Source organism: Neophocaena asiaeorientalis, unplaced genomic scaffold (genome assembly GCF_003031525.2).
Source record: "Neophocaena asiaeorientalis asiaeorientalis breed wild unplaced genomic scaffold, Neophocaena_asiaeorientalis_V1.1 scaffold606, whole genome shotgun sequence".
In the NCBI taxonomy this organism is placed as follows: Eukaryota; Metazoa; Chordata; class Mammalia; order Artiodactyla; family Phocoenidae; genus Neophocaena; species Neophocaena asiaeorientalis.
In genome coordinates, this window is record NW_020173687.1 from 1,056,944 (window position 1) to 1,070,478 (window position 13,535).

Here is a 13,535-nt window from a genome sequence, read left to right on the forward strand (position 1 = left end):
AGAGGGAAGCCTCTTCCCCCCACCCCCCACACACCCCACAGCCAGGACACTCACCAAGGGCCCAGGCAGCCCTGGAGGACCAACTTCTCCCTGCAGAGAGGGAGACGCCCACACGTGACCAAGTGTCCTCTGGAAGCTCCGCCCCGGGGAGCAGAGCTGGGCCCCAGAGGAGGCCCCAGGAGGCAGGATGGAACCCCTCACCCCATCATCCACACCTGTAGGCACCTCCCCTCTAGGGCCAGGTGCAGAGGCAGGTGGTGGGGAGAGGGGTGATCTGGACAGACTGGGGATTTGAGCCCACTTTGAGGGCACAGGGACACCCCAGAAACGGTGGGAGGCGTCATGAAGCCCCACCTCTCCGCCTGCCTGAGAAACTCCAGAAACCCGGTCGGAGGTGGCACCCTCCAGACACACAGAGGACCGGGAAGGCATCCTGGCACCCTCTCCACCCTGACGGCCACTGGCTCTAAAATCTTCTACCCGAGGCTTTCAGGCCAGGCTTTAAGTGGAAACGTCCACAGAGGGAATGACTGGGGAGCCCTGGGGCGCCAAGTGCCCAGCCCCACCAGGAGGGGAGGCCACCTGGGTCCAGGGCCCAATACAGCCACACTGAGTGACGGCCCTGCGGGTGGGGTGGTGGGAGGGAGACTCAGGACCATCGAGGGCCAGGCAGGGCCCTGGGGACTCAGAAGGAGGCAGGTTCTACCCAGGGAACAATACTGGTGAGGAGAGGCCTGGAGGGCCCTGACTCTCACGGACGTGGCTGAGTCGGGGGCTCTCAGCCCGCCGGGTCCTGGCGGCAGCCTTCAGGGTCTCGTCTGCCTCCCATACAGCTTCGGCCACGCTTAGGCGGGGGTGCCCTTGGAAGATGTCACTTCCGGGGCAGAGCCAGCCCCCAGCCCCGTCCCAAGGCTGGCTCCAGCCTCTAGTAGCCGCCAACGAGACCCACCCAGAGGGACAGCCTTTATCCCCAGAAAAGAGGAGTGCAGACCCCTCTGGGGACCCAGAGACACACACCCAGTGCCCACACCTCCAGCCCCAAGAGCACCATGGAGCCATCCCCGCCTGTCCTGGGGAGGCAGTCCCCGGGGGGTCCGCCCGAAGAAGGAACAAGGATCGTCTTTGTCCCGTTTCACTCCCCACAGGGGCGCTGGCTCATCGCCCCAGCCCTGGGAGGTGCAGTTAGCTTTCTCTCCATCAGGCCTGGGGCTCAGGGAGGTTGGGGCGGGAGCGAGAACCCCGCAGAAGCTCCCCGGCCATCCCCGCCCACACACTCACATCAATGCCGTCCTTGCCTGGCTTCCCAGGTGGTCCTCGGGGGCCGGGGGGGCCTCGAGGTCCCACTTTCTGAAATGGAGAAATGTCATCAGGCAGCTGCATCCCCACCCTCTCCCGCTGGCGGGGGGGGGGGTACCCCCTGGTTGGAGGAGAGCTAGGGCCTGTCCAGGGCCTTGGCAGTGTCCCCTGCCACCTCGCCTGGGCGGGAGGGGCTGCGTCGGGGCTGAGCCCCGCAAGCAACAAAGGCCACATTGTATCTCTCTGGTGGAGACACAGCGCTGGCACCGGACCCTGCCTGGTGAGGAGGGGCAGGCCCCGCGCGCATCTCCGAGGTGTCCCGGCGTCCATGGAGGCTAGCCGGGAGATGGCGAGGAAGCTATGGGGCGGCAGGACTGTGCCCGCCGTCCCCGGGGCCCCGGGCTCCCCCGCTGCCCCTGGGGGCGAGGCGGGGAGCTCATTCCCTGGCTGTGCTGCTCAACGCAGACCTCAGAGCCACGGACCCCCACCCCAACCGCCTTCCAAGGCGAACCCAGTGCACTGGGGTCCCGCGCTCACCTGCGCCCCGGTCACGGTCACGGTGGCGGCCAGCAGCTGCCCAAGCAGGAGCAGGGCCAGAGCGGGGGCTCCGGCCATGGCTGCACACACGCTCTGAGCGGAGCCGGCGGGGTGGTAGCGGCCTGAGCTCGGCTCGGCGGGCGGGGCTGCTGGTGGGCTGGACGCCAGTTCCCGCCCCACTGGCCCTCACACAAGCCCCCCATTCAGCTGGGCCCACCTGGGTGGGCGGGGGCTTCTGCGCTGCCCCGCGCCTCCCTGCCGAGACAGTCGGGGAAGAAAAGAAACCCAGTGGCATTTTTTTGGCCAGCCTCTGAGTTAAAATTATCCTGGGACTGGTGAGTTACACACATACACCTTGTAGCAAGCAAGAAAGAGGCTCTTTTCTCCCCTTGGTCCTCGACCAGGGTGTGGAGAGGGAGAATCCCACGTTGAAGGGCTCCTTTGGAGAAGGGGCAGTCCTGTCAGCGGGGTGGGTGAGTCCCATACTCCTCCCCAGGGTCCGGAGAGGGACCCAGGCTGCCCAAGGCCCAGGAAGACGCCCAGAGAGGGTAGCACGCCTGTGCCAGGGGCGAGACAGGGCCCACCACGGCCCCGGTTCCCACTCCGGGGCCCTGCCGTGGGCAGGATAGACTCTAGGGCCATGCCTGCTAGGCTGGAACGCCGCCCCCAGGGCCCCTCCCCAAACTAACTGTACTGAGTGGTCCATCCATGTGAACCAGCCGTGGCAAAGGCCGGACTCTCACCCGGCACTGCCCCCCGAGAGCCAAGCGGGGGCCCTGCAGAGAGGAAGGAAGGCCCACCGTGGTCCTGAGGCCCGAGCAAAAGCCTGACAAACAGGAGCCCTGAGGCTGGCATGGGCCCTTCCCGTTTCTCACGAGCCTTGGCAGCTCCGCGGTTGCCAGATTGGGGCACGCTCTGCTTCAGCCCGGGAGCGCATGGGGGCGGCGGGTAAAGGGCAGCGCCTGCGGCCGGGAGGACTCGATGACACCCCCCCAGGGACACTCAAACATCCAGGTCACCTACAGAGCCCACTGAATGCCCGGAATCCCAGCCCCGCCTCAGGTGTCTGAGGCTTTAGAATTCCCTGGGAAACGCTGCTTTAGGATGAGCTTCATTTCTGCAGGTGAGAGCTCAGAACTTTTGAGATGACGGGAATCAACCCAGGAGGGAGCATGCAGCTAACCGAAACAGTTAAAACCTCCCTTCCCCGTTGGGTTCAGCTGTGGGCTGCTCGTCAGGCTTGGCCACACCCTCCAAAGGGAGGGTGGATTCTATCAGGAAGGGCCAAGAGGATCCCCAGAGTTCCAGCCTTCCAGCCAAGTCAGAGTCATCTTAGGACATCCTCAGAGATGCAGTGTGGGGCTGGGTGTAGGGCAAGCAGCTTCACCCCACCCCTACCTCCAAGGCACCTCCCGCCCGGAGCCCTCTCCTTCCTGCGCTGCTGGGTCAGACTCAGAGGAAGCCTGGCTGGGAAGTGCCTGGAACACCCCCCTCCCCTTACAAGCTCACTCCCAGCTCTGTGCAGACCCTCCCACCTGCTGCCAGGAAACACCCTCCCCCTGGAGAGCGGCCCCTGCCTCGAACCCAGATAGCCACGGTGGCCTGGGGAGAGGCCACAAGGCTGGCCTCACGTCCACCGGTCAGTCCGGTGTCACTGCCCACCTGTTCTGGGCCGTCACTCTCCCAGAAGCTTGCGGGTCAGGTGGGCCCGAGCTGCCTGCCCTCCCGTTCCCAGGCCCCACTGCTGGGCACAGGCATCCGGCCCCCAAGGATTGCTCCGATGGGGTCCACTTCTCACTTCACGCCCCAAGCTTCTCCACCTGAACCTGAGCCCGATAACGGTCTGGACAAGGACCTGATGACACTATGTCCCACCCCCACCCCAGCGAGTGACTTCAGTTTGTCCATCCCCCTCCCCACAGGACAAGAGCTGTGGGGAGAGCATGAAAAGGGGACCCAGGTCCCGGCCCCTAACTCCCTCCCCCTCCCCCGCCCCCACCAGGTGCGACCTCCATCACTTCCGATTCTCCTCGTCCTTGGTGCTGATGTAGAAAGGAAGGGAGCGGTCCTGGCACAGGGGACAAAGCCAGGTTGAGGGGGAGCATGCCCTGCGGGGTGGGGGCTGCTGAGGGGAGTCACTCCGTTCCCAGGCCGGTCCCTGCGTGGAGGACCGATGGGGTGAGGGGCAGCTGTGGCCGCCAGGGAGGGGACAGAGGGGAGCCGAGGGACCAGCTGCCCAGCCCCAGCGGCTCTGGGGTCAGGGTGCCCAGGAGGCCTGCACCACTGCTGCACCCCAGGCACTCCCACGGGCAAAGTGGTACCACAGCCAGGCCACGTGCACCCAGAGGGCGTCCAGCCAGCATCACTCATGAAGCCAGCCCCTCCCCTGCGCCGGCCACCCACAGGGCCACCGTCCACGCCCAAACACTCAAAAGTCAGATGAGTTTATTCAGAAAAGGCCTCTGCACCAGACTAAGAAAATGAGCCCCCCTCCCACCCCCCAGCCCATGAGGAGCCAGGTTACAAAGGTGGGGGCCGGGCAGCGGCACAGAGGACGAAAGAGGCGGGAAGTGAGGTCAAGGTAAGAAGGATGCTGAAGCCTTGACCTTCCCCAAGGGCGGGACCTGCCCTTCCAGCAGTTGCAGTAGTGGCTGCAGGGAGAGGCCCGCAGAGCTGGGCGGGGAGAACAGCTGGCAAAATGGCTCCCAGGCCTGCGGCTGGGCCGGGAAGGGCAGGGCCCCGGGCGTCTCCTTCCCTAAGGCTCTCCGGGCTGGACAGAGGGTCCTGCCTCCGTGGGCTCTGCCCTCTCATCCACCTCGGGTCCTGCAGTGGCTGGGCTCCCGGGGGCACCCTGCTCCGGCCCCGCCGGGCCATCTGCTTCTTCTTTGACCCCATTTTCACCCTCTTCAGCCGCTGGGCACCGTGACGGGGCAGGGGGCTGGGCGGCGGCCAGCGTCACAGTGCCATCACCTGCTGCCACCCCAGTGCCATCCCTGGCACCCTGGTCCGTCTTCCTGCGCTTCCTCACGTCGTCAGCCACCTTGGCCTCCAGGGGCTGGGGGCGGGGCTGCTCGGCCTCCTCCGGGGCTTGGCTGCCCACTTCCTGGGTCTCCGCCCCGAGGCTGCCCTGGCTGAGGGCACAGCCCTCCAAGTTCAGGGCGATCTTCTCCACCTCTGAGGCGCTCGGGCCCGGCTCCCCTGGGGACCGCGCCCGCAGATTCGCCTCCAACTTCCTCTTCTTCCTCTCCTTGGGGTTTGGAGACTCTGGCCCCTGCTCGTCGCCGGCCTCATCTCCCTGGTCCTTCTCCGAGGCTCCAGCTTCCTGGGGCTCTGTGCCGGGAGGCTGGGGACCCTTGGCCACCGGGTCCCCCTCTTCATCCCTCCCTGGCCCGCAGGTCTGTCCCTGGGCTGCGGCCTCAAGGAGGGGCTCCCCAGGGCTCTCCTCCCTGTTGGCCTGCCTTGGGCGGGCCGGCTGGGGCGAGCAGGGAGGAGAGCACGGCCTGAACTTCTGCAGCTTGTCGTGGGGCCCCCAGACGAACCTGCAGCGGGGCCGGAAGTGCTCCCAGGCGAAGTACAGCAGCTCACGGCGCTGGTGCCGGCACCGCACAGCGAACACGAAGTAATCCAGGGCGCTCTGCCGCACGCCCGGCAGCTGCCGGCGCACCAGCGTCTCCTCCAGGAAGAAGCGGGCCAGGGGGGCCTGGTAGTGCTCCAGGCCCAGCTCCCCCAGAGACTTCAGGATGCGGGTGATGCGGAGGTTGTTGTGGCTGTGCCTGGAGGGGACAGGGGGCGCTGGCAGGGCTACACGGGGCTGGGCGGCGCTCGGCCAAAGCCCACCCTTCCCTCCCCCGCCACCCCAAGAGCCTGATGTCCACCGGCAGAGACACTCCGGCCCACAGGCCAGTCTCTGTCCCCACCTGCTCCCCCTGCAGGGCCCCGGTCCCTGAGAAGACGGCCGTGAGCCCGGATCACGTAGGTGAGGGGTTGCGACGCCTCCTCTAGAAGGGTGACTGTCCCCTTGGTCCCGTGGAACACCCACCGCCACCTCAGCTGGAAGAGGACCAGGTGGGGACCCTCCAGAGGATGCGCGAGGGTGGCTGTACCATGAGCAGAGTCATGCTCTGTGCCTCCCCCAAGCCCAGCGTTTCCCAAGGCAGGAGAGGGGAGCGTGCCTGCCACCCCCAGTGGGTGCGAGGCTCAGGGACGCTGTGATGGTGATGGAGCTCCCCTGACAACCTGACCCATGCCCACATGGGCAGGAGGGCACAGCCAAGAAGCTTGTGGACTCACGCGGTTTTCTTTAGTGCTCACACCCCTATCAGGTGGGGTCCACCCCCGCTCTGCAGGCAAGGAGGATGCCCAGAGCCTCAGGCACCGGCCCCGCAGGCCTCGTCCCCAGCCTGAGTCCAGCTGTGCGGCCCCCCGAGCTGCTGGGCCCGGGCTGAGCGGCACCCTCACCAGCTGAGGTTCTGGAAGCGCTTCTGGTAGTTCTGCGCTCGGCACACGCGGCCTGTGTCTCGGTCCTTGAGCTGGATGCCGAAGAAGCCCAGCATGAGCTCGTAGGCCTGGACCAACCGCTTCCTGGCCTCCGTGGAGCTTTTAAACGCCTGCAAAACGCCCCCCGAGAGCAGCAGGGAGCTCAGGGTGGCGCCAGTGCAGTGTGGGGCCGCACGCCGCCCTCGGTCCCCGATTCACCCCGGGGCTTCGGCTCAGACCCTTAGGGTGAAGCGTCAGGGTGCAGAAGCCCAGGGATGCTCTCTTCACTCTGAGCTGTCGCAGGGTCTCTCTGAGGCCTGAGGCGCTGCTGTAGCCCCAGGAGGAACTCCCTGACCTGAGAGGGGACCTAAGGGACTCCAGGGCTGGACACGGGGCAGCAAGCACCCACCCTGTCTCCTCGGTGCACCTGCTTGGCCTCTCTCGCGGGCTCCTTGGCTCCTGGAGCCCCCTCCCGATCATCCAGGGCATCCCCAATCCAGCCCAAACCAGGGCTGACCAAGGCAGAGCCCGGGCACTCTGACTCTGCTCGTGGCCCCTGCCCTGGACCCCTGGATGTGAGCGATCCTCACCGTCGGATTTCTCTGGAAGCCTGCAAGGAGCACTGAGGGCAGAGGCGAGGACCACTTGGGAGGGAAGATAATTACACGGCTGGGGGGAGGGGCTCCTCTAGCTCCTGTACCGCCAGCAGCTCCTGAAGGGGCACGTGAACCCCTGTGGCCAGCCAGGCCCCTCCCCTGGCCTTTAGAGCTCACCTCGACCTCTTGGAGCGTGAGGGGCTTGGCGTGACAGTTCACTCCTGGCTCCCGCAGGGGAAACAGCCTGTGAAGGAAGAGATGGCACAGGCCCCGTCAGTGGCAGACGTGGGCCACTTGCCACTTGGCACGCGTTGGCTGGGCAGCCTGGGGCGGCTCTCCGCTTGCCTCCGGGGGCTGGCTGGACCACACGTGCCACAGGTTCTCACCAGTCAGTAAAGCCAAGGGGCAAGGGTGGGAGAGCTCCAGGGAGGGTGCCCAGGACGAGGGCCCAGGGCAGACCCACCTACAGAAGTCCCAGCTTGCCCACTCAGCAGCAAGGGCACCTGCCAGCCGCCCCCCGGGAAGCCCTCCATCCCTTTTCATTTTCACATTCTTCTGTTCCTCCCATCATTAATGCTGTGGAATTATTCCCCGGGGAACCCTGCGCCCCGGGTTGGCCCCCTGCAAGCTGTCCTTAAAGGACACTGCGTTTGTGGGGCAGCATCCGGGCGCACCTCAAGGCACTGTGAGAACCCGCCCCCGCGGCACAGGGGCTCCGTGGACAGGCTCGGGACAGGCTCATGGGGTCTCTGGTCCGCTGGTTTGCTGCTCTTCCTGTCCCCAGGAGCGGTGTCAGCTCCCAGTGGCAGAGGCTGTTTACAGCTGGAGAACCCAGGAGAACCCAGACTGCAGGACCCGGTCTCCCCTGTCCCTGCCCCGCCAGCAGTGCCGGGCACTGGGCCCTGAGGGCAGTGCTGTGCCTGGGAGAGGCGGAGCCAGGCTACAGCCTGCGGGGGGGCGGGGGGGGGGGGGGGCCGGCCTCAAGCCTCTCCTCCGGAGCCCCGCCCTGCAAGCTCGGCCTCGCCCTGCCCACTCACCACTGGATGTAGGAGTGATTATCCTCCAGGAGGCCGTACTCTTCCTTCCAGTTCTGAAGAATGTCTTCAATGAAACAGCCTGGGAGCCCCAAGGGGACAAGTCAGCCAGGGCTCCCGAAAGCCCCTTCCCCCACTGCCCTCCGCTCCTTTCGTGAGGACCTCGGGGCCTGGCAGCTTCAGGCTGTGCGCATCTCGTGTGATTTTAACCCCACTTTGGCCGACTGCCACGCTGCCACCTGGAAAGCGGACCCTTATTGCTGATGGAGAGCAGACCTGAGTGGGCAGGCCCCATCCGGGAAGGACAAATGGTCCCAAACCTGCTCCTGTCTTGGCAGCAGTGGGGGCCTCGCCGTAGCCCACAAAGCACAGGCTGCTGGCCGGAATTCTGCCCTCAAACAGAACCTGCAGCTGAGCCCCACCCTGCAGCCTGGTCTCCCGCAAGGCAGCCCGTTTCTGCGAAGGGCCAGGAGGGGAACAGCTGAGCCCACCGGCCTGTGCTGTGGCAGGAAAGCAGCCACAGACAACGCATAAGTGCAAAAGCACGGGTGGGTTCCAAGGAAACCTCACTATGGACACTGAATCTCATATGATTTTCACATGTCACAAAATGTTATTATATCTTAAATCCTCCCCAACCATTTAAAACCGTGAAAACTGTTCTGTCCTGTTAGTTTACATATGCTGCTTTCCCACTATAGAGGGAGAGTCGGGTAGTCGGCCAGAGACGGTGCGGCCTGCAAAGCCACCAGCATTTCTTGCCTGGCCCTTCGGAGCATGTTGGCCAGTGGATCCAGGCCAAGGGTTGGGGACCTGGCAGCCCCTCGGCAGCTTCCAGGGGGCCCCGTGGGGCTACCCGAAAGCCACGTGTCCAAACCAGGTCCCAGCAGACCAGACAGACAGAGGGGAGAAGGGGGCCCCCCCGAGGCTGGAGCTGTCAGCAGCTGAGCAGGTACACACCGTTAGGCAGGAACCGAATCTCATTCTTGTAGAAACTCAGGTTGGGCATGTCACCACTGGCATCTCCTTCCACCAAATCCTGAGAAGCCAGAGAGAGGTGCCAGACAGGGCATCACCAAACGGGCCGCCCCCAAGGGCCCCTGACGCCGAAGCGTTCCCGGGATGGGTGGGAGGGAGGTGCCAGACAGGGCATCACCAAACGGGCCGCCCCCAAGGGCCCCTGACGCCGAAGCGTTCCCGGGATGGGTGGGAGGGAGGTGCCAGACAGGGCATCACCAAACGGGCCGCCCCCAAGGGCCCCTGACGCCGAAGCGTTCCCGGGATGGGTGGGAGGGAGGTGCCAGACAGGGCATCACCAAACGGGCCGCCCCCAAGGGCCCCTGACGCCGAAGCGTTCCCGGGATGGGTGGGAGGGAGGTGCCAGACAGGGCATCACCAAACGGGCCGCCCCCAAGGGCCCCTGACGCCGAAGCGTTCCCGGGATGGGTGGGAGGGAGGTGCCAGACAGGGCATCACCAAACGGGCCGCCCCCAAGGGCCCCTGACGCCGAAGCGTTCCCGGGATGGGTGGGAGGGAGCGGGTGTCTGCTCCTGGCCCCTGAACCTCCAGGCATCCGGAAGGCTGGTGAAGACCCTGAGTACCAAGCCTGCGCCCTCCACCCCGAAGGTGAGGACGAGCCTCCACACTTGGGGGACAGCAGCCACCTCTAACCACCAGCGACGACCTTCCCCCCACCAACGCGGGCCAGGGCTGGGAGGTCCCCTTCATCTGCACCCCAAAGACAGCCCAGGGATCACCCGAGACTCTTGGGTGCAGACAGCCGGGGCTGAGGGAAAGGAGGCTGTGAGACGGGCTAGCGGTGCCGGGCCTCCTGTGGACGAGCTGCCGGCTGGCGCCGTCATGTGTTTTAAAGGTAAGGGCACTGAGATGGGAGTTAGGGCGCCGTGCTGTCACCCCATGATTAGGGGAAGAAGCAGCAGGCCCAGCTGGGGTGTCCGGCAGGACGTGGGACATTGTCTGAGAAGGGCTGGTGGGACACTGTCCAGCTGGCCTTCTCCGGGAGGAGGATTTGGTCCTGGGTGGGCTGCAGGGGGCAAGGGCGCTGCAGGCAGCTACCTACCGGGTAGTGGTGCCGGTACCTGCGTGTGTCCCGCGCTGCTCGCCAGTTTCGGGACCCGGTCACCTTCAGTTGGGAAGAGAGGAGACTGGATGAGACCCACCCCCAAGGAGACCCTCCCCACTCCTCAAGGCAGCCAGCAAGCAGGACCCACCCCACGGAGCCCCCATCCTGGTGACGGCAGCAAGGACCTGGGCTAGCTGTCAGCAAAATCAGAGGGGGTCGGAGTAGCTGGAGTGAGGCTGGCCCCTGCTGCTCGCTCCAGCCCTCAGGAACCCCAGGCCAATGTGCATTCTTGGGGTGGAGCCCCCCTAACTCTAGTTTCACTTTCTCCTCCCATGTTTGCTGGCTACCCTGCTTGGATCACACCCCAGGACCTCGCCCTGGGAACTCCGCCTTTCCCAGCACTTCCTCCTTGCGCTGTGCTCTAAGTTGTCACCTAAGGGGCTGTGTCCCTAAGGGCAGTGGCCTTGCCAGGAGGGGCCCCAGATGCTTCCCATGGTGGGCTTCTTAGCCAGATGCCAGTGTGGCCAATGGACAGCGGATGAAACTGAAACTCAGCAGAGGCTGGCCCCGTCCCTCAATCAGTTTCCATTTGTCTGCCCATGGAGCTACGGTGGTGACAGTGTCCTCTCACCTATGCTGCACCATGCCCGGTGGGCATCTGCCTGGGGAAAGAGCCAGATTCCTGCCCTGTGACTCCTGTGACCTGTGACCCTGACCACTGCCCAGCCTACCTCCCTGAAACACTAGAGAAGTGCCGAGGCCGCCGGCCTTCCAGCCAGGCCCAGGAGCCCCTTGGGGTCCCTCCCGCTGACTGACCAGTCCAAGACACAGAGAGAAACCTGAAAACCAGAGCTCTCATCTGCTACAGGCAGAATCCATCCCCGACACCACACAGGCTGGAATTCAAGACTCCCTAGACATGGTGCCAGGACGCCCTCATCCCACAGTGAGGGGGACACATGGTGACAGCTACCACTTGGGGCCTTCCCTCTTACCCAGAACCCCAGCTGCACCCACTCTGGGAACGTAACACCCGGGGAGTGCTAGCAAGTAACCTCTGGTAATGAGTAACCATGGTTATGATGAGTAACCATGGTTATGACAAGTAACCAGTGGTGACAACGAGTAACCGGTGGGCACAGCCGGCCACCCTGGCACAGGCACACCACACACATGTAGCCTCTAAGGCCACCTCCAAGACGAAGTGAGGTCAGCCCTAGCCAGAGTGGGTGGGTGCTGTGCCCAGTGAGGATCAGTGGGGGTGGGGCAGGCTGGGGGCTCTGGGGCCTGAGGGAAGCTGGAGTCCTGGACAGTGGGGCAGGGTGAGGTGACCCCCGAGGGGCGCCGGGCGGAGGAGGGAGCTCCAGGAGGCCGAGAGGAGCAGTGGAGGTGGCCAGCACTGAGGGCTGGGGCCTCTTTAGAAGACAGAGCCAGGGCCTGAGGCTGGGGTAGGACAGAGGCTGGGGAGTCCAGGATGTGCGGGGCCACCCCCTTGAAGAGGTGTCCTTACGCAGATCTGGCCCTGGGGACAGGGGTCTGAGGGTGGCCCTGGATTCCCTGCAAGGTGCCCTGGTGCGGGGGCGGATCTCAGGGTGCCCTGGGGATCACGATGGGGGAGGAGGACAGGGCCGGGAAGAGGTCAACCGTTGGAGATGGGGAGCCGGGCCCCAAGCCGGGTCTCCGGGAGGGGCCTCCACACTCGGCCCCGGGGTCGGGGGAGCAACGATTTTCCAGGAGCCGGGCCTTGCCCCCTATTCCAACGCGGCCTCCCCAGGGGCGCCGGCTCCCCAGCGCGCGGGGGCGGCACCTGGAACGCGCTGGGCCGCGCGTCCGCCTCGGCCTCCACGTCCCGCGGAGCGCCGGCCTCGCCATCCTCGTCGGCTCCGGCCCTCGGGCCCTCGCCGTCCTCCTCCTCGTCCTCCTCCCAGGTCGAGTCGCAGTCCGGGTCCTCCATACTCCAGCGTCGGCGGGACCCGCTCCGGCGGAAGCGAAAGTGATAGAGGAAGGAAGCGCGGGGGCGTGTCGGGGGCGTGCCGGGGGCGTGCCGGGGGGCGTGCCAGGGGGCGGGCCCGGGGCTGGCGACTCCGTCCGCCCCGCCCGGAGGAGGCCCATCCCCAGGAGGACTCCTGAAGGATGTCCCCCTGGAGGAGGCCCATCACCCCGAGAAAGCTCCTCTGGAGGACGCTCACCCCCTTCCCCCATGAGGTTGCCCCCCACATGCCCACCTTGGTGATTTCTCCCTGGAGAGGCCCCCTGGAGGATGCTCCCCGAGGACACCCCCTCAGGATCCTCCCAGAATACCCCTTTCCCCTGGGAAAACGTCCCTCCCAAAGATGTTTCCCTGGAGGATGCTTGCCTCCCCAGCCCACCAACCTGAAAAGTCTCTCTTCCACTGTCCGGGAATGTTCCCCTCCACCCTGAGATCCCCACCCTGGAGATCTTTTCCTTGGAGGATGCTTACATCCTAGAAGTCCAGAACCATCCCCTGGAAGAAGCCCCGCCCCCACGTCCTCCTCAGAAGAATGTAGCCCAGGATGCCCTCTCCTCTGAGGATGTTTCCAGAGGGTCTCTGTCCCCCAGAGCACCCCCCAGAATGTCCCTTCCCCTCCAGAACATTCCCCCTGGAGGATACCTCTCTCCACCATGGTGCCCCCTCAGGATGACCTGAGGCACGATGTCCCCCGAAGGGTGGCCCCCTGGAGGTTGTCCACAGCAGATGTCCCCCACCCTGTACGAATGCGTGGAGGATGTCCCCCCGCAAGGATGCCTCCAGGAGGACACCCCCTGGAAGTTGTCCCCCAGGTGTCCCCCCAGGATGCCCTCCGGGTGTTGGCTGGGGCAGCAGTCTCATCAGATTTCCTTTGGGGACTGAACTGCTTTCAAGCCCCCTCAGATGGTTGGTAGAACCCATCTTCCTGAGCAGTAGGGCAGAGATCCCTGTGTCCCCTCCAAAATTCACAACTGGGCAGTTTGCTTCTTCAAGGCCAGCAGGAAAGTCTCTCTCCAGTAGAGAGTCCCATAGTGCAGTGTCCTCGTGGGTCTGCCCTCCTGTCCCCCTCGCTGCATTATAATGGTTATAAGAAGGCACAGGGGCTGCTTGCACTTACGAGGGGGCACCAGGCAAAGACCCAAACACCTGGAGGCAGAAATGACCGGGGATCACCCTCGGGGCTGTTCAACACAGACTGAGGCCCAGCCCAGCCCCCGGGGATGCTGACCTCGCCCAGCCCTGCAAGTCATCTACCAGGCCTCAGGGGACGTGACAGTCCTCAAGCTGTGCGGCCGGGCACGACCCAGAGCTGAACAGAACCTGCCAATCTTGGCCACGGGCACAGCTAAAGACCTTTTTTGGTGCTGGTGCCAATTCCTTGCAGGCTCACCAACCTGTTACCTCTCTGGGTACCATCTTGCCTGGATGACTTTCTAAAAGGACAGTGGTGACTCCGCCAAAGGTATGGAGCTCTGGGCATTTCTGCAAATCGTCTGCCACCGATGGCCTGGGCAGGTGTCCCG

At 65.0% G+C, this 13,535-nt stretch overlaps 2 protein-coding genes across 4 annotated transcripts in view; both read right to left on the bottom strand.

The window, feature by feature from the left end:
* The window catches only part of COL9A3 (collagen type IX alpha 3 chain), a 20,301-nt gene extending 18,390 nt beyond the window's left edge, over positions 1-1,911 (bottom strand). Inside the window, 3 exon segments of the mRNA XM_024750358.1 lie at positions 55-90; positions 1,279-1,347; positions 1,834-1,911. Coding sequence (XP_024606126.1) covers positions 55-90; positions 1,279-1,347; positions 1,834-1,911 — 183 coding nt within the window.
* Positions 1,912-4,261: 2,350 nt separating this feature from the next.
* On the bottom strand, positions 4,262-12,010 carry OGFR (opioid growth factor receptor). Of its 3 annotated transcripts, XM_024750323.1 has the most exons (8): positions 11,830-12,010; positions 10,020-10,082; positions 8,900-8,978; positions 7,943-8,021; positions 7,083-7,149; positions 6,900-6,953; positions 6,292-6,440; positions 4,262-5,606 (listed from the first exon to the last, which is right to left on the bottom strand). In XM_024750323.1, exons 1-8 carry the CDS (start codon positions 11,974-11,976, stop codon positions 4,589-4,591), a joined length of 1,656 nt encoding a protein of 551 aa, XP_024606091.1. In that variant the 5' UTR covers positions 11,977-12,010; the 3' UTR covers positions 4,262-4,588. The 3 variants fall into 3 exon arrangements, with proteins under 3 accessions (XP_024606091.1, XP_024606092.1, XP_024606089.1); XM_024750324.1 differs by lacking the exon at positions 6,900-6,953; XM_024750321.1 differs by having other exon boundaries at positions 6,900-7,149.
* Between the last annotated feature and the right edge of the window lie 1,525 nt (positions 12,011-13,535).

Excerpts from the sequence above, each read along its gene's own strand:
- OGFR (XM_024750321.1), bottom strand. The coding sequence starts at position 11,976 with ATGGAGGACCCGGACTGCGACTCGACCTGGGAGGAGGACGAGGAGGAG. Across the intron at positions 10,083-11,829 it reads CGCGGCCCAGCGCGTTCCAG|GTGACCGGGTCCCGAAACTG; the intron begins GTGCCGCCCCCG and ends TCCCAACTGAAG. Across the intron at positions 7,150-7,942 it reads AATCACTCCTACATCCAGTG|GCTGTTTCCCCTGCGGGAGC; the intron begins GTGAGTGGGCAG and ends CTTCCTTCACAG.